The following is a 24,256-nucleotide window of genomic DNA, read 5'->3' as shown; positions in this document are numbered from 1 at the left end:
AATAATTAAATTCGTATTTTACTACATGATATTTATATAATCTGCCCAATAATGACAAAGTAAAATTATTTTTTATGCAAAATCATCAAAAAATCAGAATTGTGACTTTAGATTGTGGTGTTAATGTCATTATAGCAATAAAACTGTTCTTCCGTTAGGTATAAATTTAAAAAATTAAAACAAAAAACAGTACTTAACCTAATTCAGAGCTTTGTCTATGATGAAGATTCTAATCAGTAGTCACCAGTCACTAGTGCTGCGTTGCCATGTCTACTGAAATTTCAGTAGATCAACTGATATTTTTGGCAATATACTGAATCTACTGATATTTTCTGAAATCTACTGATATTTCTCCATTTCACAAAATTCCCACCAGCCGGGAAAAAATTAGCCATCTTTGAAAACTTGGGAACTTCGAAATTTCGAAGCTTCGAAGCCGACGATGAAAATCTGGGAACCTGCGGCCCGCGACGAAATATTTCTCCTAAAAAAAACAAGCCGACTATGAAAATCTGGGAACCTGCGGCCGGCAACACTGCACTAGTATCACGGCTGTCAACCAATCTAGTCTGCGACAAGTCTCTTTCACAAATCTTTGCTTTTAAATACCTAAAATGGATGTAAAATGCGAACCAAATGCATGCGAAGCTGATTCAGAAAAGCAGCATTGGTTTGATGTACCAATATTACATCCAAACAACCAGAACGTCAATTTTTTTATAAAGCAAGAAGCTGGTGACGATGCTAGCTGTACTTTTGAGGTTAGTTTTTCAAAACCTTTTTATTGTACGTGTTAAGTCATTGCCATCTAAAGATGGCGCTTGTAAAATATATTTGCTAGTTGAATTGTCTTATAGAACTACATGTACAATTGCTGAACCAAACTATGAGTGTATGGTCAAATGCTAGTTTTGCTTCCAATTATTCTTACCTAGACATTTTATTTGCGTATATATTGTCTTTATTAGAGTACTCTCCCGGTGTAACATCACCACCTTCCCTAGAAGTCTGTTTTTAGGTGGAAGGCGATGATTGCGGGCATGGTAAAGCCTGCACTTTTCTCCCTGATCTTACTAACACTGACGGCTCCCTAAATAAATATTCCATGTCCTATGCCCACGGTGGCCGCGCGGCTTAAGCGTTCGACTATAACGCGGTCCCAGGTTCGAATCCTGGGTCTGGCAAGTACACATTTTTTCAATTTGTGTGTGAGTCAGGGTGTGGACCTAATAGGTTGAGCAAGTGGCTGACATCCATTTCTCGTAAAAAAACAAAATCTGCTAATACAAACCTCTACTCTGTGGAGCTCCATATGATCCTACTAGGATCGGACATGGTCAAAAAAAATATTGAAGTTATACTTCTTTAGGCGCGTTTGGAAAATCAGATCAGCGTATATTTTTGGCGTGTGACATGTAACACATAATTTATTTTTTCACAAAAAAAAACGCACTCGATTGGATTCGAACCACTGATTGTTCGGTTATCAGCCGAGCGCACTACCTTTACGCCACAATATGGTACTGCAATCGTGACAGTTATACAGTATAATATTAAAGTTTAAAAATTGTTCCGTTGTCTAGGCAGCGAATTTATTATTGTCGGCCATTTGCAATAATTTCTTACGTAAACAAACTATTAAATGTCAGAGTGACATTTGGTACTTTAATTAACTAATTCTTTTATTCAACGAATAATTCACAAGGTTTAAGGATGTACCATTCTATTTATTGAATATTTATAATTTTGAAAAACACTTTCTGAGAAAATATATATTATAACCAATAGAAAAAATCTTTTTTGAAAAATGGAAGCCACCCTGGCAGGGAATCAAATCCTGCATCTCCCGGGTTTACGCCCCATCCGCGCATTACCTCTATGCTACGCGGTGACATACTAATTGCGACAAATTTTAACTATAGGCCACTTTTAATACCCACTCATCAGCGCTCTTCTAAATTTGCCGGGGGATGCAGGATTCGGTTAACTGCCGGGGTGGCTTACTTTTTTCAAAAAAGATTTTTTCTATTGGTTATAATATATATTTTCTCAGAAAGTGTTTTTCAAAATTATGTATGTTCTATAATTTAATATTATAAGTTACAGTTTATAGAAATAGACCAACGGCGCGTCAATAAGCCGCCCGTTTTCTTATGTGTGTAATTTAACAAGATAATTAAGAGCTAGTCGAAGAATCTAGGTTATCACAAATTTTGTTTTTGTTTTGTTACGCCAAAGAAGTATTACTTCTTACGCGCGTACATAAAGTACACACTGATTTTTTTTTTAAAAGGACTATTTTTTCAGATACCTCCAACAGACTTGACCATTGTAAAAACTGAGACGAATTTGCAGGAACTTCACTTAAACGAAGAGTTTGTTGAAAACACAATTCAACAAATCAAATACGAGGATTCACAACCTGGCTGCTCTTATTTGGACCATAAACTTGTAAATCAGGTAGATAATATATTATTATATAAATCTTCAACAATGTATCTACAGTCATAGTTTAAAATCACGCAGCTTTTGTTTCTGTGATAATTAATGATATTCAAGTCATATTATGTTATCTTCTAATAATCACTATAGTGCGAAAACATCTTCTTGGCTACGTGTTAATACTGTGAAATAACATGCTCCGCCCATTTTTAACCACACTCTTATAAACTAACAAGCTCCTCCCATTTAGTTAGACAACAACGCCTAAAAGCGTAGCCAAGAAAATGTATTCGCACAGTAAATATAATTTTATCAAGAAAACCTAACTTTATACCTTTAAATACATACGAACTCAAAGAGATTAAAGACTAGGAGGAGTCTAATCTCTTTGTACGAACTACATACCGTGTTTTATTTTATATAATATATTATTGCATTTACACCAACGATTGATAGCTATAATACACTATAAAAGATTAAAAAATGCAGATATCATTTGTCAAAAGAATCCTTTTTCCTATAGATTTCTCTTAATTATGCATACTAGAGGTGAGTTGAAAATACTGTCACCAGTTTGTGTACTCAAGTTTCGGATGAAACTACCCATACTAAGTATTTGTGGCCCAATAAACTTATTCCAAAAAACTTGTGATGATATCATCGCGAGTCGCTATTCTGTGCACTCACCAGTTGATAGACTTTCAACACTATTGACATTAAATGAGCACGAACGAAATAGCACTTGAATATAGGTATATTTTAATTGATTAGTCTATTGCGTTCGAATGTGTGAATAATAGGTCATAAACTTTGTGTCGCAGCACAGTGGTGAGATGACGCACAGGCTTAGGCTTGTTATATACCGCTCAAAACATGTTTAAAATTTGAAAAAAAATCACTGTTATTCATTTTTGTTAACAATAATAAAATTGTAACCTAACAGAAAAACAATTCATTAGATTAAAATTTTATAATAAATGGGACTTCTCCACAAGCGGAGCTCAGCGTATTTTTAGTGATTATTTTGAAGCCGATACACAGTCTGAGTTCCCTGAGCCGATACGTATTTCAAAATACTAATAATATGAAGTTGGTTTTAGTTTCAGTTGAGTATGAAACTTTTGTCGCATACGCACGCCAAACCTTCTATATAGTATTCCAAATACTAGTTAGTATTTTGGATCAAGTTAATATACTAAGCATTTTTTTATACTGGTAGTAAGTATACATAGTCTTCAAAATCGACCAGTTTTCCCATCTCTAATGCATCCAATTATTTATTGAAACATCCTTTCTTTCTTACTATAATATATGTTTTTCTTTTTATATTATTCACTCACATTTCTATCACCGCTTTAACTGAATACTTCATGTTCTTTTAGTGTATTCCTGCAACCTCTGCATTGACTTATGCTGGTCTCCAATCATCAAGGAGTGTATCAGAAGTAGAAGAGCCATATGATGAATTACAAACTGAATACAATATGAAAAAAGGACTGAAGTTTAATGAAACTATCAATATTACAGATCAATTTTGTTTTTCTGCGAACCGTATACATATACAGCCTCTCGTCATACATCATGATTTATTGGTGCCTATTATAAAAATAGAAAAAAAAACATTTCACAACGAAAATTTTGTATGCAGTATTTGTTTTGATTTTTTTGCATCGTTATCTTTATTAAATGTTCACAAAGCGGTTCATAAAACAACAGGGAAAAGAAGATATATGAATGTGCAACCATACAAATGTGATGAATGTAATTATTTCACTTTTCGATCTGATCACATGAAACTACACAAAATGGATCATACTGGTGAAAAGCCATTTAAATGTGATAAGTGTGGTCATTCGTTTAAGAGATCTGGTTCGTTGAAAGTACACAAAATGATGCATTCTGATGAAAAGCCATTTAAATGCAATCAATGTGATTACTCGTGCACGAGACCTAATAATATGAAACTACACAAAATGATCCATTCTGGTGAAAAGCCATGTAAATGTGATCAGTGTGATTATTCATGTATTACACATAGTAAGATGAAGCTTCACAAAATGACTCATTCCGGTGAAAAACCATTAAAATGTGACGAGTGTGATTATTCATGTATACAGCCAGGACACTTAAAATCACACAAATTGATTCATTCTGGAGAAAAACCATTTAAATGTCAGGAATGTGATTTTTCTTGTGCGAGACCTGGTAACATGAAATCACACAAAATGACTCATTCTGGTGAAAAACCATATAAGTGTGATAAGTGTGATTACTCCTCTATAACACATGGTAATTTGAAAGCACACAAAATAAAACATTCCGGTGAAAAGCCTTTTAAATGTGATATATGTAATTACTCTTGCATTCAGGCTGCCCACATGAAATCACACAAAATGACACATTCTGGTGAAAAGCCATTCAAATGCGACGAATGTCATTTTTCATGTGCGCGAGCATTCCGTATGAAAACACACAAAATGACACACCATAGTGATAAGTGACATAAGTGTATTGATCCAATTTCTCCTGTATTAATTCTTACAAAATAAAAGCACGCTGATAGACACATACCGGCCAGAACTAATTTTATATATGTTAGTAGAGACTCCAATCCCATGATCCTGAGCTATTTTCAATACCTATGAATCCCGGGATTGGTAAACATAATCCTGAAGATTTCGAGATTGATTTTATTATCAATATTTATGGAAAATAAAATAAAAACAAAAATATAACAGATAAAATACTTTTAATAACAATTAACTAAATTAGAAATAAACTGAGTTTGAATGAAGTTTGATTTATACCCATATGTAAGTTGCCGATTCATTTAATTTTTTCACATAAATTAATAAAAATGAGAAAGATTGGAAAAAAACAATGTTTCGCACTTTTAACAAAGTAATTCCACCATGACTTCATTCGTTTTACGGCAGTTTCATATTTGGCTGACTAATTAGATTTATGAAGCGGAAAGGCCGTAAGTACACCACGATTTGCTTTACTATTTTAAATCTCGCTAACCAATTCATTAAGTTTTTACTATCAGAAACAGCAATCTTATATTAAATTCACATTATTATTTATATTACAATATTATTTACTCCATTAAACTTATGTATTTATTACATATATGTGTACAATATTAACAATAAATGTCTTAAATAGTATAAATTATACTAGATTTATTTTTGACCGATTTTATCAATGTTATTAGTAAATATAAAAAAAATATATTAACTATGGAAAAATGCCAATCCCGGGACCAGTCCCGGGATTGTCAAATTGTAATCCCGGGATCAGAATTTTGGCTCGGGATTGGATTCCCTAATTGTTAGTGTACCTACTACAATCGAGTGTTTGTTTGTTTGTAACGTCCGGCAAAACATTTACAATTTTATACTCCACTGTCATTAAGGTGGATTGAAAAAAACTTTCACAATCCATATGCCAATTGATGTTATACGTTGATACCGCCTAAACCATGGCATCCTCAGAGAATCCAAGGCCATGAGGCCTGAACCATCATTGGGCGGATTCATGCAGACATGAGCAGATCGACTACGAGACAGAAATATCTAGCCCGTAAGCTTAGAAATTTTATAGTCACCCTTTTGAAACTTAGCAAACAAAGTCTAAACTATATAGGTATTATTTCATAAATACCTAGGTATTAGGAATAATTACTTTCTCAGTTTTAATAATTTTATCAGCAGCCTTGTCATTAAATTCGTAATTACCTACATAGCGTTACAACCATTGTCCTAAACTCTAAAGCTTTATTAAATTCATAGGTACTTAATAATTACCATAGCAGCATTTATATTAAATCCATTGCATAGTTATTGAATATAAACAATTCATTCATCTCAAGCCATACAATGAAATAGTATTTACTATTTAGTATTGTTTCACTCAAAACTGTTTTCATATTATTTTGTAAAAATATGTCTGATCGATTTTACCTAGCAAAGAAATGCTTCAGCCCAGTAATAATAGTGCCAAGAAATACACAGCCCCTTTCAAAGCATGTACCTAGAAAAGGTCTGGTTGTCTGTTTCTGTGAGCAGAAATACTCAGAAATATGAGACCCAAGGTACCTACATACCAGGTAAATATGCCAGGATACCAATCCCCGAATGAAGCACTATGAGCGGTTGCGCAACGGAAGCGCAAGCCTACTTCAACGAAGTATATTAAAAGTCAACCGGTAGTGTCGACTGCAGTATGCAATTTAAGTAGGTATACATGCTTTGGCGGTAGAGGCGCTAGCAACTCTCCGTTTGACATATTATTAAACGTCAGAAATTCGTACGTTGTATTAAAGAGGCTGTAAATCCTTTTTTTTATCTTCTACGTAACTATTACCGCTGAAAGTATTATTTTGTGTTTAAATTCTCATTTAAATTTATTTATTGTGATTTTGTAATACAGAAATACACATGTTTGTTTGCAAAATACAACGGAAATTCCGTGTTGAAACATTGTTATATTGGAGACGTAACTAGCTTGTTTAAAGATTAATTGGCTACGTACTTCAACAATGAATGGTTTAATAATGCAACGTTAAAGGTAAGTACTGATTAAATATAAAGTCATTACCAAAATGGATAAAAATGTTATTTAATTTCCATAAAATTGACAAGAGTTCCGTCATGACATGTTTACTTTCTATCTTACTCTAACACATGGACATGAAGTATAAGCATGCTGAATGCTTTCTCACTCGCACTTATGTACCGTGTATCCATTTCATTCGAAGCTCTGTATACAATATCTCATGTAAAACTAAAAACTGTACGTGCTTCAGTTGAAGTGGTTCGGTGACGTGTTTTGCAGTGCTTCATTCGGGGATTGGCCTCCAGAGGGTGTGAAGGCTGTCATTTTTCAGTGATAGAATTGTGAATTATTTGTTGTATTATTACCTACTTTGATTTTCGGACGCGACCCAGCCCCTCGAAGATTCATTCGGGTTTCAGACTCGGAATTTATGATGTGTTTATCTCACTTATCTGGTTGACCCACCACGCCGGGACTCTCCTGAGCCCGGGCCCTTAAGCTAGAGCCCTGTCAGCCCCCCCTTTGTGGGGGCCATGGACTTGGTTCACTATGATTGTGAACACTTATGTGTAATTTGTGATCTGAATAATTAATGATAACTTGAAAAGAGTTTTATAACTGGTAGGTATTTCAAACTGTGTTACATATCTGGACTTCATAACTAACTGGAAAAACTAAAACCATAAACTACCATACCTATCGAATATCTTTCTTTTTTTTTTGTTTACTCCGGATTTTAAGCATTCCATCTCGAGCTTGTCACAGAATCCCGGTTATGACATTAAGCTACCTACCTATGTGGATTCTTGTGTTGTATGCTTTTTTCAAATGGTCAGTTGAAAGACAAGTACCTAAGTATTACAATATAATATAAAGATTCTTGAAAATGTTGGCGGGCGAAGCCGGTCCAGATGTATTTATTAAAACTGGAATAAATACTTAATATAAAAAAATGCGTTTTATTAAAAATATATATCAATAGGTACCTAATACTTTTTTTTTCCTTCCTAACTTTCTCCTTTAAGCACTACGGTGTATGGTTGTAGCATCAGTCCCGTGCGGCTCAGTTTCGGGACGGAGTGAGCACTTAAAATCACTTCTTTCAGACATGTTTATAGCTTCATGGAAGGCGGCCGAGCATATCCACGGCTGTACTGCTGGGAAATTATTAAATAAATATAAAAAGGTACTTACATAATACAATGCATTTCTGCAATGAAAAAATAATTGACAGTCAACACAATAAAAGCTTCTTGGTTATTTAAAGGTTATCATCTTTATTTATTTTAATTCATTATAGTTTAATATATTGATGTATCACAACAATTTCTATAAACATATAGGATTATAGAACATACATAATCTTGAAAAACACTTTCTGAGAAAATATATTATAACCAATAGAAAAAATCTTTTTTTGAAAAAAGTAAACCACCCCGGCAGGGAATTGAACCTGCATCTCCCGGGCTCACGCCGTTTGCACAATTTTGTTTATTGACAAACACGTTAAGAAACAGCTGAGCCGAAAAACATCATCGACTTGTTTCTAGTAATATGGTGACGAGTCACGAAACTCTGGAAACCATGCTAGGGCGGGGAGTGTGATAATTGACAATCCCTTTGTTGAAGTTAATGTAGGTACAATATACATTTTTATGTACCTAATTCAAATAGTATTTCCTATCTTCGTCAAAAAACAAAAATACATGAACAATAAAATTGTATCAGAACATGTTCAATATTCGGGGAAAAAAATTGATACCTATTTACAACTTACGAACAGTTTTTTATTATATTAATCGGATGTATGCCAAAAGTACAATTCTGTAAATACTATGCCGGCCATATAAAATGAGCGTGTATACACGCTGTACGATACCCTTTTCATACCAGCACTTAAAAATAATTTATTATAATGTTCATGCACTTCCATCTCTTATAATCATGTCTTTATGATATTATACTTTTAATATATTTCCAAAAAATATAATATTGAGGTCTCTGGTTTCATAACTTACAAACTCCACATTATACCTACCAAAAATGAGTTATGAATCCAGAAATGTTCTTTATATTCACACCGTCCATTAAAAGTATAACGTATTATTCTAAACTCACAAACTCCTGTTTAAAACGAATGTGAAAACATGATTTATTTTCAAAATTTACATTCTCCAAATACGTGTTATTTTCTAAAATAACAACGTCCATTCCAGCCAATAAGGGTGCCACATTAAACTGTCATGGCCGACATTTTGTATTTATCTGTGACGGTGTAAATGTCTGTTCCATGGCATAAAGTTTTACGCGGCCTGCTGGGTACCGCCATACAAATATCTCCGGCATTTAATGGGTAATCACCGAACATTTTTGACAATTATTATTGTATACTGTTTTGCGCTAGTCATTCGGAGTAAAAAAAGTGGGAACAGTTTTATTAAATAAAAAACAAATAATAGTAGACATGATTTTATTTACAGAAATAATATTACAAAAGTGTGAGAAAAACACCCATGACACTAGACCTGAGTTGGAAATACTGTCACCAGTTTGTGTACTCAAGTCTCGGATGAAACTACCCATACTCAGCACGTGTGGCTTAATAAACTTGTTCCAAAAAACTTGTTCGAACGCATGCGATGATATCATCGCGAGTCGCTCTCTAGTTTGTAGACTTTCAATACTATTGACATTAAATGCGCGCTAGCAAGAAAGCACTTGAATAAAAGTATAATTTAATTTATAAGTCTATGCAAGTGAATGACATAATCTTATGTATGAACAATAGGTCATAAATTTTGTGTAGCAGCACATTCCCGAGGGAATGTGGTGAGGTGACGCCACAGGCTTGTTATGACCGCTCAAAAATTTTAAATAAAAAATAAATCATTGTTTATTCATTTCATGAAAGAATATTATAACCTAACGTAAAAACAACTCATAAATTTAAAATGTGTTTAAAAATTTATAATAAATGGGACATTTTCGAAAAGCTGAGTTCAGTGTATTTTTAGCGATTCTATTGAAGCCGATATTTCAAATACTAGTAAGTATTTTGGAACAAGTTTCGATATCTACTAAGTGTTTTTTTATACTTGTAGTAAGTATACTTAGTCTTCAAAATCGACCAGTTTTCCCACCTTTAGGTACATGACACTATTAATAGGTAATAAAATTAACATAAACGTAATTTCGTTATTTTTAAAAGATAAAAACTGACATTAATATTAACCTAAATTAATTTCCCTGAGTTTCTATTATTGGTATAAATATTTATTTTTGGTAGGAAAAATATTTCATTAAAATTGATATTATCTTTCCTTGAGGCTTTTATAAATCAAATATTAGGTAGTTATGTGATTATAAAACTATTTTAATTCTAATAACCATCTATTATCTCCAAGAATATAATATCTCGCATTGTTGCTACTAGGGAATCCAATCCCGAGCCAAAAATTCTGATCCCGGGATTTTGTGATCACAATTTGATAATCTCGGGATCCCGGGACTGGTCCCGGGATTGGCATTTTTTTCATTGTTAATATAAAATTGTTATATTTACGAATAACATTGATAAAATCGATCAAAAATAAATCTAGTATAATTTATATTATTTAAGACATTCATTGTTAATATTGTATACGTTCAATCTTGGGAATGCATAAGTTTAATGTAGTAAATAATATTGTAATATAAATAATAATGTGAATTTAATATGAGATTGCTGTTTCTGATAGTAAAGACTAAAAGAATGAGTTAGCGAGATTTAAAATAGTAAAGTAAATCAGGTGTACTTATGGCCGTTCCGCTTCATAAATCTAATTAGTCAGCCAAATATGAAACTGCCGTAAAACGTATGAGATTATGGTGGAACTACTTTGTTAATATAGTGCGAAGCATTATTTTTTTCCTATCTTTCTGATTTTTATTAATTTATGTGAAAATATAAAATGAATCGGCAACTTACACATGGGTTTGTTGTTTTAATATTTTTTTGTAGTACTTATTCCACTTTTAATAAATAGATTAGGACCGGTTTCGTCCGCCACAGAGGGACATTTTCAACTGAAAAATTTGATTCAGTTGAAAATATTCCTCTGTGGCGGACGAAACCGGTCCTAATCTATTGGTTAAAAGTGGAATAAGTACTACAAAAAAATGTTTTATTAAATTAAAACAACAACACAATGCAGTTCCACCATGAGTTGATAGTTAACAAAATAAAAGAAATTACACATGGGTACAAATCAAACTTCATTTAAACTCAGTTTATTTCTAAAGTATTTTTTCTGTTATATTTTTGTTTTTATTTTATTTTCCATAAAAATTGATAAAAAAATCAATCCAAAAGTTTTTGGATTATGTTTATCAACCCCGGGATTCATTGGTATCGAAAATAGCTCAGGATCCCGGGATTGGAATCCCTAGTTGCTACCTACTAAACGCTGGTAAGTCGATAATTTAAGACGTATTTAAAGTTAACAACGAATTATGTCTATATTATATAAATATTATGTATGTTAGAAAATAAAATCAAGTCATCCTATACATAGAACATACAAAAAAAGCACAAATAAATATTAGCATTAAGCCTGATTCTAGAGAACATGTCAAACTTTCAAATTGAAATTACTAGGTACATCATAACACGAATTCGAGACTTTGCAACTTGTGACAGTAACCACACGATTATTTATTAATTTTATTTATATGTTTACGTTATATACCTAAGTATCGTACCAGTAGGGGAAGGGAGGGAGACATGATCCCCTGGGAGACTTGTTCACCCACCAAGAACTCGTTAATGTGTAAAAAAAATCTTTCAATATTGGTAACACTGGCTGCCGGCCATATACCATAGACGTCAGAGTATATTCAGAGCTGTCTAAATCAATGGAGTAAAGAACACGTCTGACTGAACTCTTTTTGACAATTTAGACAAGATTTTTCTAAATCTTTAGACTTCAATATCTGCTTTTTACATAATGGTGAGTGATTGCTGTATTTATTCAGTCTATATATATATATTCAAGATTTATTTACTGTTAGTAGTTGTTTTAATTTCGTTTGTAGTTACCGTTTTAAATAAATAATTTTGATTTTACTGGTATTGGGGACACTTGATCACGTTTACTATGGGACACTAGATCCCTAGGGATCACATCTCCCATAGTTCGTTTCTATAGGCTATTTAGGCAGAATATATGGCCAGAGAACATAAAGGGGACAAAGAAAATAGAATGGAAATCAGAAAAGCAAAAATAAGTTTAAAAACTAACAAAAATTTGAAACAAATTCAAAATTCTTCGAGTTCAGCGGAAGATGATGTTCCCGTTCCTCCATCGCCTGATTCTCTTTACTATCTAAGTGACGAGTCCTCGAAGCTGATTTTTTAACAGAGTGCGAATCAGACGGCGATGATGACTTTGAGCTTACGGCAGATGATAGGATAATTAATTGTCAACTTTATTTCACACAAAAAGATGCTACACCGTTCGTTACGTTGGGCAGATTCAGCAACAAACAGCAAACAGATTTCAAGTGAAATTTGCCAGGAAACGTGACCACAAGACATTTAAATGGCCTACAGTCGAAGAAATAGGTGATGTAGCGAGATATCAGATTGCAAAGAATCTACTTAAACCAATTTTTAAGTCTATGAGCAAGCGAATTCATTTTTCCGCAAGTCTCTTCACAATTTTAGTGTTGAATGATGTGCCTTGATTTAATTATTAAAAGCATAAATTATTATGTAGAGTTTAAGGTCAATAAAATATTTTCTTTTAATAACTAGACGTATTATTTATGATTATGACTATAATACATATGTGGGATCCCCCCTAATCAAGTCTCCCATATGTAGTGATCAAGTCACCCTCATTGGGGGAGACTTGATCACTTTTCCCTTACCTGACAATTGGTTAAATATATTTTTTTTGAATCAGTTATCCACATTTTGTGAATTATCAACGTATACCTAGATAAATTTTGCAACTAATAGGTTATAAAGAATTACTACAATCACAGTAGGAGAAAAGTTATAACAACAAATATAAAACGGGGATCAAGTCTCCCTCCCTTCCCCTACACACCTTGTTCAAAAAATATTTATCGTTTTTCTTTTAAAATAATTTTAAATAATTACAAGATAAAAAGAAATTTTTATATACAACGTTTTTCAATTTTCTGTTGAATTATTATGCTCAATATGCTCAAAATTGTACATGATATGAAGTAAATAAAAAACAAACGAACAAATATAGAATACTGAAATGTCATTTTGACATTTCATTCTGATTTCCATATTAACGCACGTATATATAGGCAACGCCCACGGTGGCCGCGCGGCGTAAGCGTTGGACTATAAAGCCGTGGGTCCCAGGTTCGAATCCTGGGTCTGGCAAGTACACATATTGTTTTTTTAATTTGTGTGTGTCAGGGTATGGACCTAATAGGTTGAGCAAGTGGCTGACATCCATTTCTCGTACAAAACAAAATCTGTCAATACAAACCTCCGCTCTGTGGAGGCCCATATGATCCTATCAGGATCGGACATGGTCGGATAAAATATATTATTAATTTAGTTGCTTGGGCCACCCCCCTTAGCAACCAATAATAGTCTTTAAAACTTTTTACGGATTTTTCTTAAATAACTTTCCTTACAAAACAGAATTAACTGAAAATGAATTCAATTATGTTTAAAGATGGCTAAAAGTATCAAAAGAATGCATTGGCATCGTGTTTTGGTATATTCTAAAAGTTTCAAATGTCTAGCTAGTCGGAAAGTTAGTTAAAAATTGATTGCAAGATTTGTACTGGATAAACAACCACCGGACAAACAATAATACGAGCTAAGAAAAACGTGGCAAAATACAGCGCATCGCAATGACTCATTAGGATTAATAGGAGTTCTCATTTCAGATAAGTGTGCAGATAAACTACTTAAACTAGAATACATTATCGTTAACCTACAGCGATGATTATAATAAACACGGGTAATAAATAAACACTGACCTAAGTAGGTATGTCATACCGTGTAAATGTAGTAAAACATGTTGAATTTAGGCTGTCATCAAATCGTCACTGTTCTGGCAGAAAATAGTAATTCGAAAAAATTCTCGTACCAAAATGTTCCTTATTTCAAACTTTACCGTCTGGAAACCTTCTTAATAAATAAACAGTCTTTATTTTAAAGTCATATTTTTTACGATTACTTAATAAACTCACATGATAGACCATTTCAAACATTTTAACAAATTCAAATTACTCAAAACTAGCATTCTCCAGTTAGTGTGTTATGCCAGAACAGAGACGAAATGAGAGCAGTCTGATATCTTATGTCTCTGAATAGAGAACATCAGTTGTTAATTCTCCCAAGGTGTAGTACCAACATGCCACCGATAAAGGCAATTGCGAGGGCGATAACTGTGTTCAACCAAAATTCTTCGGATGTTGATATATTCCACTTGCGTGAATGTGAGTTTAGATGGACGTTATTTTACAAATTCTTAAAAGAGGGTTTCCTTAGCAAACTTGGTGTACTTCTACATAAATATATGTATAATTGTATTTTCACTGCTTTTGTATGTTTATATTATAATCTCTTTTTATATTTTTTCGTTTTTATTACTTCTTTTCTTTATAATAATGTTTCATGTTGTGAACGTCTTAAACTTATAATTTTTAATGTCCACAATATGTTAAAAAATAAATTGAAACTTAAAATAACTACATGAGCAATTGGATTAGACAGATTTAAAACAACATATTTTCATTGTGAATAAATAGTTTTGTATGTATGCAGCGCCATCTTTAGATTAATATAGCCTGAGCATATATTTTTGCACAAACAATGAGTGGTCTACTTTTCACTTGACACATTGATTCACCCTTTCTCGTTTCAAAACGAATTATAAAAAATTCTCAAAACAAATAGCTTAACTATTAGTGTTATTTATACATATGTACGATACATTCCTGTTATTCATCAGCTGTCAAAGTTAGAGTAGAGTAGTCGATCACACAAAAACCGGTGGTAATATCGATTTCCAAAAAAAATGTAACATTGATCTATGCATTACATTATTGCAGGTGCATCTATCCAAATCAAATCACTTCATGTGTGAACAAGACAGACGCGTCAGTATGAGCACTCTATATAACAATGACAGGTCATCTATAGACAACAACGGTAGGGGCGGAAAACGTAGAACCAGACGTTGTGAATGTATCGGCTTTATACTAGAGTACGCAATGATGTACGCCAACTTATGTGATTTTTTGTGTGATTTCAAATAAACATAGAACTCTGCCATTCTGGGCAGTGTTCACCTGTGTCCCTGATAATTATATTAGAAATAGAGAACATCAGTTGTTTATTCTCCCAAGGTGCACAACCAACCTGCCACTGGTAATGCCAATTGGGAGGGCGATAACTATGTTCAACGAAATTGCTTCGAGTGTTGATATATTCCACCTACGTGAGAATGAGTATAGGTGGACGTTGTTTTATAAATTCTTAAAATAGGGTCTGCTTTAATCATCCGATGTACTTCTTTGTACCTATCTAATTAATATTTTTGTATGTACATATTTCTACTGTTTAATAACATACTATGTATCTCTTTTTTTATGTAACACTTACTGTTTTAAGTATACTTCTTTGTTTCTATATGTCATGTTGTGAACGTCTTATACTTATAATTTGTAATGTCCACAATATGTTAAAAATAAATTGAAATTGAAATTGAAGAAAATTTCAGATAACACACTTAAATATTTTTTTTTTCGCTATGATTCATTTTGTGTTTTAGTAGGTCCCTTGATTGCAAACACGAGTAATTACATTCATCACATTCAATTGGCTTTTCACCAGTGTGAGTAATTTTGTGTTTTTTTATATTATCCGATCGTGCACATGAGTAATCACACACATCACATTTAAAGGACTTTTCACCGGAATGATTAATTTGGTGCCTCTTCAAACTACTTAATTCAATACAAGTAAAACTACAGTCATTACATTTAAAAGGTTTTTCACCTGTATGAATCATTTTATGTCTTTTCATTTTACTAGACTGTGTACACGAGTATTTACACTCATTACATTTAAAAGGCTTTTCACCAGAATGGGTCATTTTGTGAAATTTCATGTGATCAGAAGTTATACAAGAAAAATTACAATCGCTACATTTAAGTGGCTTTTCACTTGAATGCGTCATCTTATGTCTTTTCATCTTGCATGATTGTGTACAAGAGTAATTACATTCATCACATTGAAAAGGTTTTTCACCAGAATGGATCATTTTGTGTAATCTCATGTGACCGGGAGTTATACAAGAATAATCGCATTCTTCACATTTAAGTGGCTTTTCACTTAAATGAGTCATTTTGTGTAATTTTAGTCCTTTAGACTGTATACACTTAAAACTGCATTGGTCACACTTGAAAGACTTTTCACCGGAATGAATCATTTTATGCGATCTCAAATTATCAGATCGTGCACTAGAAAAATTACATTGGTCACATTTAAATGGTTTTTCACCTGTATGTGTCATTTTGTGGGATTTTAACTTACCATACTGTATGGATGAGTAATTGCATTCTTCGCATTTATATAATGGCTGTACACTTGATTGTTTTGTTTTCGCCAATGATTTATTATGCCACGATTTATGTATGTTTAATAAGTCTGAAGATGCAAACACATCAGAACAAATACTGCACACAAAATTCTCATTTTCAATTGGTGTTTTCTGTAACATTCTTACAGTCTTTGACAATCCAGGATTTGTGGAGTTCGATTGGCTGGCGTCTATATTTGTTTGTATATGATAATATTCTTCGACTTCTTTTTTAATGTTTTCTTCCTCGATCTGAAGATCATCACCAAGTGCTTGTGCTTGCGACATCGTCCTCTCCGACACGAAACTTGCGACATTCGCCATGACAGTGCTCATCCCAGTACTCTAAAATAATACATAATTTGGATAATTGAATTGATGTAGTTTGTTTAACACGTGCGTACTATCTGTAATCCTGTATAGCTGTGAGACATGGCATCTTACAAAGCTTCAAAGCTATCGGCTTTTTAGCTTTGAGAATTGAAGTATCGAAGTGGTGCTACAAAAGCGATCTACGCGCTGCAGGCCTGGCATGGCGGGAGGCGCGGCAGTTGGCAATGGATGGATGGAAGTAGCGCGAATTTGTGCTTGCCCTACGCCCCAACACTGGGTCGTGACAGGGTGAATTAATAATAAAAAGAAGAATTGAATGTGTGATAGAAAAGCCGTCTTTGGATAATTTCATCACAACCATCTGGGATACTGTTTGAAACAATTGAAGAATAACTATTTCTTATTGAGTGTGTAATAAAATGCTAAAACTTCATTTGACTGCTCCTAAACAGAAATACTTACAAGTTAAAAAGAACTTTTTATATACAACGTTTTTAAAATTTTCTGTTGAATCATATAAACTTGACTTGACTACATTAAACGATCAAAAAAATTATATTTGATAGAAATAATACTGAAATATCATTTTGACACTCATTTTGATGTCCATAGTAATGCACGTATTTATTAATAATTTAGTAGTTAGGACCCTAGCAACCAATAATAGTGGATTGGATTACGGATTTCTTCCGAAATAACTTACATACAAAAAGAATTACCTGAAAATGAATTCAATTCTACTTAAAGATGGCTAAAAGTATTAAAAAATGCATTGGCATCGTGTTCTGATATAGGTATTCTAAAAGTTTCAAATGTCTAGCTACTCGGAAAGTTAGTTAAAATCGATTGCAAGATTTGTACCGGACAAACAACCACCGGACAAATAAGAATACGACCTAATAAAAACGTTGTAAAATAAACGAAGTCCAAAATAAAAAATAAGCACTACACAACATGATATTTTAATAACCATACAATTATTTAAAACGTTCATTAAAATCATTTATTTAAAAAAAATAGTGTCAATAGTCAAATGAAATTGCATCATAAATCAATAAGATTCAGACCTTTTCATAAATCTATTGTTCTAAATGATTCAATACCACTGTTTTCGATAGGTCAAATTTATATTAAAATCATGTTTACATGCGTCATAGGACACATAGGGTCGTATCTTTCAACCTGAATCAAACAAATCAAACTAAACCGTAGACAATATACGTACAAATTGTATGAGTAGACAGTAGACCGGAAATGGTTTGAGATTTAACGTTTGGTTCAGTGTATCATTGAAAATCAAACCGTTCTCGGACCATCAGAAATGGTTTGACATGAAACGTCAAACCGATTCGGACGATCCATAGACTAATGGCAATCTGTCAAAGTGTTGATATATCGTGAGATGTTCATATTAATATGTTGGACATTTACACCATAGGACTTTACTTGATTTATTATGTATATTATAGATCAATAATCAATACCTATTATTCATAAATAACCATACGCGAACAAGAAGCCGCTTTTGGTCTTATTATCCCAAAATCCAGCCATATTTTCTATGCAAAGAGTTCGATTTAATATCATTACTATAATTATTATGTCAGACCAAGAATTTATTTTCATTTTATTAATATTTTGTAACGGAGGTTCTAAGCTATCTACGGATGTTTTATACTGTCGACATGAAAACAATCAAACAAGTGGTCAATTATGAAAAGCTTTAGGTAGTCAAAAGTATTTTTTTAAAACTTTTGTTTTATCTATAAATCTTACAAATGAACTAAATGGCTACCTATTCATGAAGCATTCTTTAAATTTTGTACATTTAAAATGAATGAATACGACAGTTTGTTAAATTTGTATTATTGTAGACCACAATTGGAGGTTAGAATTTCATAACAAGTTGACGTTTCAAGAAATGTGTTTCTGTTTTAGAGACAAATATGTTATGAAATTATTTTAAGTACTGGCAATACAATTAGTCGTCAGAAAAGCGTTTCCGTGGACATTCTGCAAAAAGGCGGCCATTGACGGACAGTTTTCGTAGCAGTTTGGACATGGCACAGACAATAACTGTTCAATAACTGTACGTTAGTGGACACACCACAGATCAGTTTAACTACCCCATTTAAATCTGTCAAACTGTCAACAGACGTGCGTCTGTTTCCATGATACCTAGACATATTTTTGTATTTAAGTAGTGGAAAATATTGTTTGCGGTACCTGGTTGACACTTCACAATATTCGTAATTATATTTGAGTAGCAAAAGAACTAATACGCAACAAAAATAATATACTTCTTATCGAACGAACTTAGAAGTATGACAGAACTGTCAAAATTTGCCGCCAAATCGCGCCAGCTACTCCTACTTTACGACATGGCTAGCTAACGTCACCCGAAAACTTTCGGTGAGTTGAAATTCCAACAGTTTTACAAAAACACGGGAGTGGGGGGTCGCTGGCAGATTGAAAATGGCACACATCTGACAGGTCGAAAAGTGTCCGTCTATGGGCGCAGCAGATTATCTACCAAAGATAACTGTATGGCCGCCATTACGTATTAACTGGCATGTTCAACCTCTTACGAGAACTGTCCGTCTATGGCCGCCTAATCGGTTCCAAATCAAACAAATCCAACGGTGCCATTTGATTCGTTCAATTCAGGTTCAATGATACGAACCTATTGTATCAAATCAATTACAATGTGTACAATCAACACTATCCATAGTAATTACTGTAGCGTAAGTATGTACCTGATTTCCACGCGTGTATTCATATGAGCATCCAGGCTGTGTGTCTTCCATAAATTCATCATTGAAATCATCTCGTGGAGAATTAATCTCGGTTTTTATATTGGCAAGGTTTATCTCGGGGGCCTGAAAAAAGGACATTATTTTATTGAATATATATGATTTGACATAAATTATGACACGTCGTATATCTAAGTGATATTCTCCGCCGTATATATGGACCAATCAGGGACGGCACCAATTGGAGGAGAAGATATAATACTGAGCTCCACGGGCTATATGAAGATTGCACCCAATGACATTAATATAGACGAAACATCTTGACAAAAAAATGACACTCACTTTTTGTTGGGTCTGCCGAATGGCATAATCTGTTCTAACGCCATTACAATAAAGGTGATATTGCTATAAATTCCCGATGCATTTTGTCGAGTCTGCCGAATGGACATTGACACTAGAAACACTGTTCTAACGCCATTACAATTAAGGTGATATTGCTATAAATTCCCGATGCGTGATATCGCTTATTGGAAATTGCGTGACGTCTACCTATACATGTGCGATTGTCGATATCGCCGAATTTACTTGCTAGCTACTGTATTGAGTGCGTTGTCCATAAATAATGACGTCATTGATTGCAGCGCAGTTGAATCAATTAAGATTGGAAGACTGCGATGGCTAGGTCATGTGAACCGTATGAATGACAATGAACCGGCAAAGAGAGTGATGTCCGGCAGTCCAATGGTCGTAGAAGAAGAGGCAGGGCAAAGATTCGCTGGTTGGATAGAGCTGCCAATGACTGCCGTGTTCTAGGTGTACCAAATTGGAAAGCGGCCACACTGGATAGGAACAGGTGGAAGGAGCTGTTGGAGGAGGCCAAGACCTAGACCAGGTTGTCGCGCCTCTGATGATGATTATGACGCATATCTTAGTGGAAAAAACTACACGGACGCGAATCCCGGGGGGTGCACGTTCGAACCTGCTGGGTGTCGTATTTTTTTGTTCAAAGTAATTGATTGTGCCAATTATGGTTGCTTTCATCCCTATATTTCCTAATACCTCAAATTTTCAGTTATTGTCACAAGTCCAGGCACAACTCAGATACATGTCATCAGTCGACAGTGATTGTATAAAATTCAGATACTCAAGTTACTTGAAGACAGCGGGCGCGTTCGAGGCTTATCACAGCTAGACCGTCGCAAGTAATGTATAAAGCACATACAGACTAATTCAGAAGTTATTCGTGGACCATGGCAGGGTCAGCTTGATATAGTGTGAGCGTCGACCAAGTGATAATTTTGACTACCTGACCATCGATGACGAGTAATTCAAAGCACATACAGATTAACTCAAAAAGTTAAGTGCAGACAACGAACGCGTACAGTGTAACCGTCGTGGAAACCATAATTCTATTCGAGTCTCCGTGCAAACTCAGTATGTAAATCAAACCACCCGTTAAGCCGTGTTACCGGCACAGGGTGTCTCCTCATTTACCATATAATCCCAAATGAACCGTTCGAGTGCCTACTAGGATGTGATGACATGCACCAGGGACCAGCTTCAGCCAGACACCTGAACAGCAATAAGGTTGGTGCCTGGCATCCTAACATAACCCCTACTCCCCCGCATCCACATCCGCCACAAAATCAATTAGTACAGTCCACTATAAAAAAGCGCAACTGGTGGTTATATATTATCATTTCTCAGAAGTTTTCAAACTATGTATGTTCAATTAAGGAATGTAACATTCTTAAATCTCGTGAATTATTTGATGAATAATAAAATGAAATAGTTTGTTGCCAACGTCATTATTATTTTATGTTTATTTTTGAAGATGTTGTATTTTACTGTTAAAGGCTAATTATAATGTGTCAGTTCATCGTCCTTGAAATGAAACGTCGTCACATGACTCGAATAAAAGCTTACCGGCAAGGAAAGGGGTTAGGTCATAGCTCCCACATCCTGAAGCGGGCTACCAGTCTACGATCTTTGGCGGGCCCCCTTACCTATCGCTAAGGATAAAGGCAGTGTGACGCTTTACAGTAGCGTTATCAAAATTGTATACGCGATAAAATGAATGTATATATTTACTGTTTTTTATTACATCCATTTGAATTATGGAGTTGATGACGTGATTGACGAGAATCGATACATAATTTAAAATTGTATCGTACAATCACATAATTTTAAATAAGTAATAACATTACCGAAGGAAAATAGCGCCGCAGGCGATTTTTTTACTATTAGAGAAGATTTGTGATGTGTGTTTATTTCACTTATCTGGTCGACTCGCCACGCCGGGGCCCTGTTGAGCCCAGGCCCCCAGGCTAGAACCATGTCAGCCCCCCCTCTCTTGTGAGGGCCTTGCGTTAGGTTACCTTGTGATAAAAACCATTTAAAGTGATACCCCGTTTACACGTCCATGGGTGTACTGTGCACAGTAAGAAAATGTATGGGGAAATATGTATTATCCTGCAGTTGGCAAGATTGCGTGCATAAATCAAACAAGATTGGAAGATTTCAAATTGTGATGATTTATTGCGCGCATGTAAGATTATTTTCGAAAAAAAACGAACTACTCATTTTGAGCTCCGATTTTCAATACGACCTGTCAGATAGTAGTATAAAATGACAACATCGCGTCTCGCTTACTCTTGAAAAATGAGATTGGAGAGACAGTCAGCACTTTTACGAGTAAACAGTTATTGTCATGGCAGTTTAAAATAACCACAATTGCCGACAGTAATTCCATGCATGTGTACAGGCGCTTTGACACTTTGACATCGTTTCAAACTTAACACATATTACTTTACACACACTCTCCACAACAAATTGTTTTGTTTGTATCAGAGACAGTCTAATGATTGATGGTCGTAAATAAAATGTACCTATAAGAGAGAAGTAGGAAAGCTAGCATTTTTGATTTCTGATTTTTAAAAAATCCGTACAAGTTAGTTTACAGGAAGCCAGGATGGGAGCCGCATTAATTTTCATAGCCAATTTTGACTAAATTCATGAATAATTCAAGAATGAAAACTTAACCTAACATAATCAAACAAATTGACAGTGTTTAGGAAAAAGGGCGTAAGCCACACAGAACAAATTTTACAGGAAGCAAAAAACGTTTTATGAATGATTTTGGTTTAATGTTAATAAAAAAAATAGGCACACACATTGGGTGCATGATGATTGATGATTTGGTGTAATATCTTTTCGATCTACTATTAATTAATACAAAAAAATGCTTTTTTCCTTAAATTACAACTTAATTAAAGCTCAATGAAAACCTGAAATAAGATAATAAATCGGCATTTGCGGCTTACTTCCTTTTTACAGAACGTGTATTTAGTTGTATACATTGTTGATATTTAATAAAAGCACTTTTCGAAAAATCGAGGGTTACGCCCTTTTTCCTAAACACAGTCGTAAATAATGCAGTAGGTACCTACATATATCGGCTATTTTCAATATCTGTTTGCCGTTGGCTTCCTGTAAACCAACAAGAATCAAAAAAGCCAAATAATTAAATATCATGATTTGTTTCAATTGCCAATTAATCATACAGTCGTAGTTTTTTAACACAATCGAAGACTATTCGAGTATATTTGGTTAAATTGGCAAAAAACAAACGAAAATAAGTTTTGAAAAACTAACCTCAATATCGTAGCCGGCATCGTCAGCTTTCTCTTGCTTTATAAACGTCATATTGGGATCTGGGCCGTCTGAATGCATTAATGGCACATCAAACCATGGCTGCTCTTCAGCATCAGCTTCGAAATCGTCTGGTTCGCGTTTTACATCCATGTTAAGTCTTCAAAACAAAAATGTGTCAAAAGGCGTCGAGCTTGTTAGTTTGACACTAGAATAGAATCTGTACAATAGACAATAGATCTAGCTTGTCAATCTGAATACACTAGGCAACATGGCGAAATTAATATTCAAGCGATGGATCTATTTGACACTAGTGTGTGCAATATAATTTAATTAATCTTATAGATTATAAAATACTTGTAAACCGTTAGACATAGTCAGTCGCAGACATATTATTATCAATGTTATATTATTGTAAATATCGTCACCGTTTTAGCAAAACCATCTATGTGTCACTTTTATCAAAAATGACTTTTAAATACCAAGTCATTCCTTATTTTTTTCTCTATAGGCCAGTAAAATGATCTATGTGTTGGGTAAACTCGCTCCGAAGTTATTTCAAAAAATAAAAAACAGCTATGTGTAAGGTTCAAAAACCACGGTTCACAAAAACAACTATGTGTATATTATAGTAACATATAGATGGTATTTTGATATCGAGAGTGTAATGTTTTTTTACAGTTTGGCTACACATAGTTTGTTTCTATGTTATATGCTATGCATTATGGTCTTGCACGACGGTTTGAAAGATGCTTTCTCAAAAAGAGAGACAGGAAATATTCAATAATTTCTGGAAGATGCCTACATGGTCAATAGGGTATAGGCGAGAATTAATTTAAAAGTTGGATAAACAACTACAAACGTCTCGATGACAGTGGCCAATTGAAAGCAACA

At 34.0% G+C, this 24,256-nt stretch overlaps 1 protein-coding gene and 2 long non-coding RNA genes across 4 annotated transcripts in view; 2 read left to right on the top strand and 1 right to left on the bottom strand.

Annotated features, from left to right (window-relative positions):
• Positions 1-14,458, top strand: part of LOC147076091 (uncharacterized) — a 30,753-nt gene extending 16,295 nt beyond the window's left edge. Inside the window, exon 4 of the mRNA XM_085941202.1 lies at positions 14,401-14,458. Within this exon, the coding sequence (XP_085797328.1) occupies positions 14,401-14,458 (58 nt within the window). The remainder of the gene's footprint in view (positions 1-14,400) is intronic.
• LOC147076092 (uncharacterized) lies at positions 538-5,311 on the top strand. Its single transcript, XR_015069540.1, has 3 exons — positions 538-761; positions 2,308-2,460; positions 3,825-5,311. It is a non-coding gene; the product is annotated as an uncharacterized LOC147076092 (long non-coding RNA).
• Positions 14,459-14,468: 10 nt separating the features above from the next.
• On the bottom strand, positions 14,469-23,773 carry LOC147076090 (uncharacterized). Of its 2 annotated transcripts, XR_015069542.1 has the most exons (4): positions 23,366-23,770; positions 19,715-19,837; positions 15,720-16,970; positions 14,469-14,812 (listed from the first exon to the last, which is right to left on the bottom strand). It is a non-coding gene; the product is annotated as an uncharacterized LOC147076090 (long non-coding RNA). The 2 variants fall into 2 exon arrangements; XR_015069541.1 differs by having other exon boundaries at positions 14,469-16,970; positions 23,366-23,773.
• Between the last annotated feature and the right edge of the window lie 483 nt (positions 23,774-24,256).

Source organism: Rhyacophila brunnea, unplaced genomic scaffold, assembly GCF_057557595.1.
Source record: "Rhyacophila brunnea isolate RB1 unplaced genomic scaffold, BYU_Rbru_1.0 scaffold_13, whole genome shotgun sequence".
Lineage (NCBI taxonomy): Eukaryota > Metazoa > Arthropoda > Insecta > Trichoptera > Rhyacophilidae > Rhyacophila > Rhyacophila brunnea.
This window is presented reverse-complemented; position numbering and strand designations above follow the sequence as displayed.